Raw genomic sequence first — 1,345 nt, 5'->3', positions numbered from 1 at the left:
GAAAGCAATGAACAAGGTATTTCCAGTGAAACTTCCTCGGACCTTGCTGAACTCCTAGCCCCAATCTGGGCTGGGCTTGACGCTTCTAGAGAAAGGAAAGCTTCCCTTGCCTTTCACTTTCTCTTTTCCATGACTTAGGATGCTCCTTTCCCAGGGAGCTCTTTGAAACCCCTCCATTCCCTTCTTTGCAAAACAGGACTAAACTTTCCCCATTTGACCAGGTTTCAGTTGCAGCCTCGTGCAGGCTCCACCGCCTCAGGCAGAGGTTAGCCCCCCAGAACAAACGCCTTCTGCTCTTTGAAGAGTCCCTCTGCATGGCTAGTAGCCCGCGAAGCAGTGAGTGGGACAAGGGTCAGGAGAGCCTGCCCTGCTATCAGGAAGGCCCTAAGTGCAAGTCTTCCCTTTATCTCCCCTCACTGCGCTGCGCTCATTCTGCATGCTTCCCAAGAGGCTGGAGCTGGACTGGTCTCCGTGGTGGCAGACAACACAGCAAGGAGCAATGGTCTCAAGTTGCAGCAAGGGAAGTGTAGGTTAGATATCAGGAAGACTTTTCTCACTAGAAGGGTAGTAAAACACCAGAACAGGTTATGCAGAGAGGTGGTGGACTCCCCATCCTTGGAGGTTTTTAAGACCCAGGTAGAAAAGCCTCGGCCGGGATGACCTAGTTGGGGTTGGTCCTGCTTTGAGCAGGGGGTTGGACTAGACCTCCTGAGGTCCCTTCCAGCCCTAACTTCCTATGATTCACCTGCGCAGCCCCAGGCTACTATGAGGCCAGGATGCCGCACAGCAAAGCACAAGAAGGCAAAAAAAAAAAAAAATCCGAGGCAGCGGACCCCGCAACCAAAGCCATAAACAGCCCCGTGCCCTGGCCCGGCCCCCTCGCGCCGCACCGGGGCAGGCTCCGAACGCCCCGGGATAGACAAAGCCGCCGCCTCCCATTGGCCAGTTCGCCCCACGCTCAGGCTTCTCCCGGCGGGCCGCGGCCAATCGGCTCATTGACATGCAAATCGCAGGCTATAAAGGGGCGCTGGGCGGCAGCAGCCCGCGGGGCGGGGAGCGGGCGCTGTGCGGAGCTGCCGCCCTCCTCCTCCCGGCCCCACCATGGCTCCGTCCTGCCGGCGCAGCAAGGGCCGGCCCGGCCGGGGGGACGAGGACGGCAGCGGCCGGCGCGGGGACAGGAAGGTGCGGGGCGCTGTGGCCGGGGCTGGGTGGGGGCAGCGGGCGGGGACTCACGGCGTTGCTTGCCGCCCGCAGGCCCGGAAGCCGCTGGTGGAGAAGCAGCGGCGGGCGCGGATCAACGAGAGCCTGCAGGAGCTGCGCTTCATCCTAGCGGACGCGGAGGTGA

The 1,345-nt window shown here is 61.0% G+C and overlaps 1 protein-coding gene across 1 annotated transcript in view; it reads left to right on the top strand.

The window, feature by feature from the left end:
• The first annotated feature begins 1,027 nt into the window (after positions 1–1,027).
• Positions 1,028–1,345, top strand: part of LOC109287798 (transcription cofactor HES-6-like) — a 5,681-nt gene continuing 5,363 nt past the window's right edge. Inside the window, exons 1-2 of the mRNA XM_019503083.1 lie at positions 1,028–1,182; positions 1,255–1,341. Of these exons, the coding sequence (XP_019358628.1) occupies positions 1,102–1,182; positions 1,255–1,341 (168 nt within the window). The 5' untranslated portion in view covers positions 1,028–1,101. The remainder of the gene's footprint in view (positions 1,183–1,254; positions 1,342–1,345) is intronic.

This window comes from Gavialis gangeticus, unplaced genomic scaffold (assembly GCF_001723915.1).
Source record: "Gavialis gangeticus isolate Ggan-Ray unplaced genomic scaffold, GavGan_comp1, whole genome shotgun sequence".
Classification (NCBI taxonomy): Eukaryota; Metazoa; Chordata; order Crocodylia; family Gavialidae; genus Gavialis; species Gavialis gangeticus.
The sequence above is the reverse complement of the archived record's forward strand: the minus strand, read 5'-3'. Positions and strand labels throughout refer to the sequence as shown.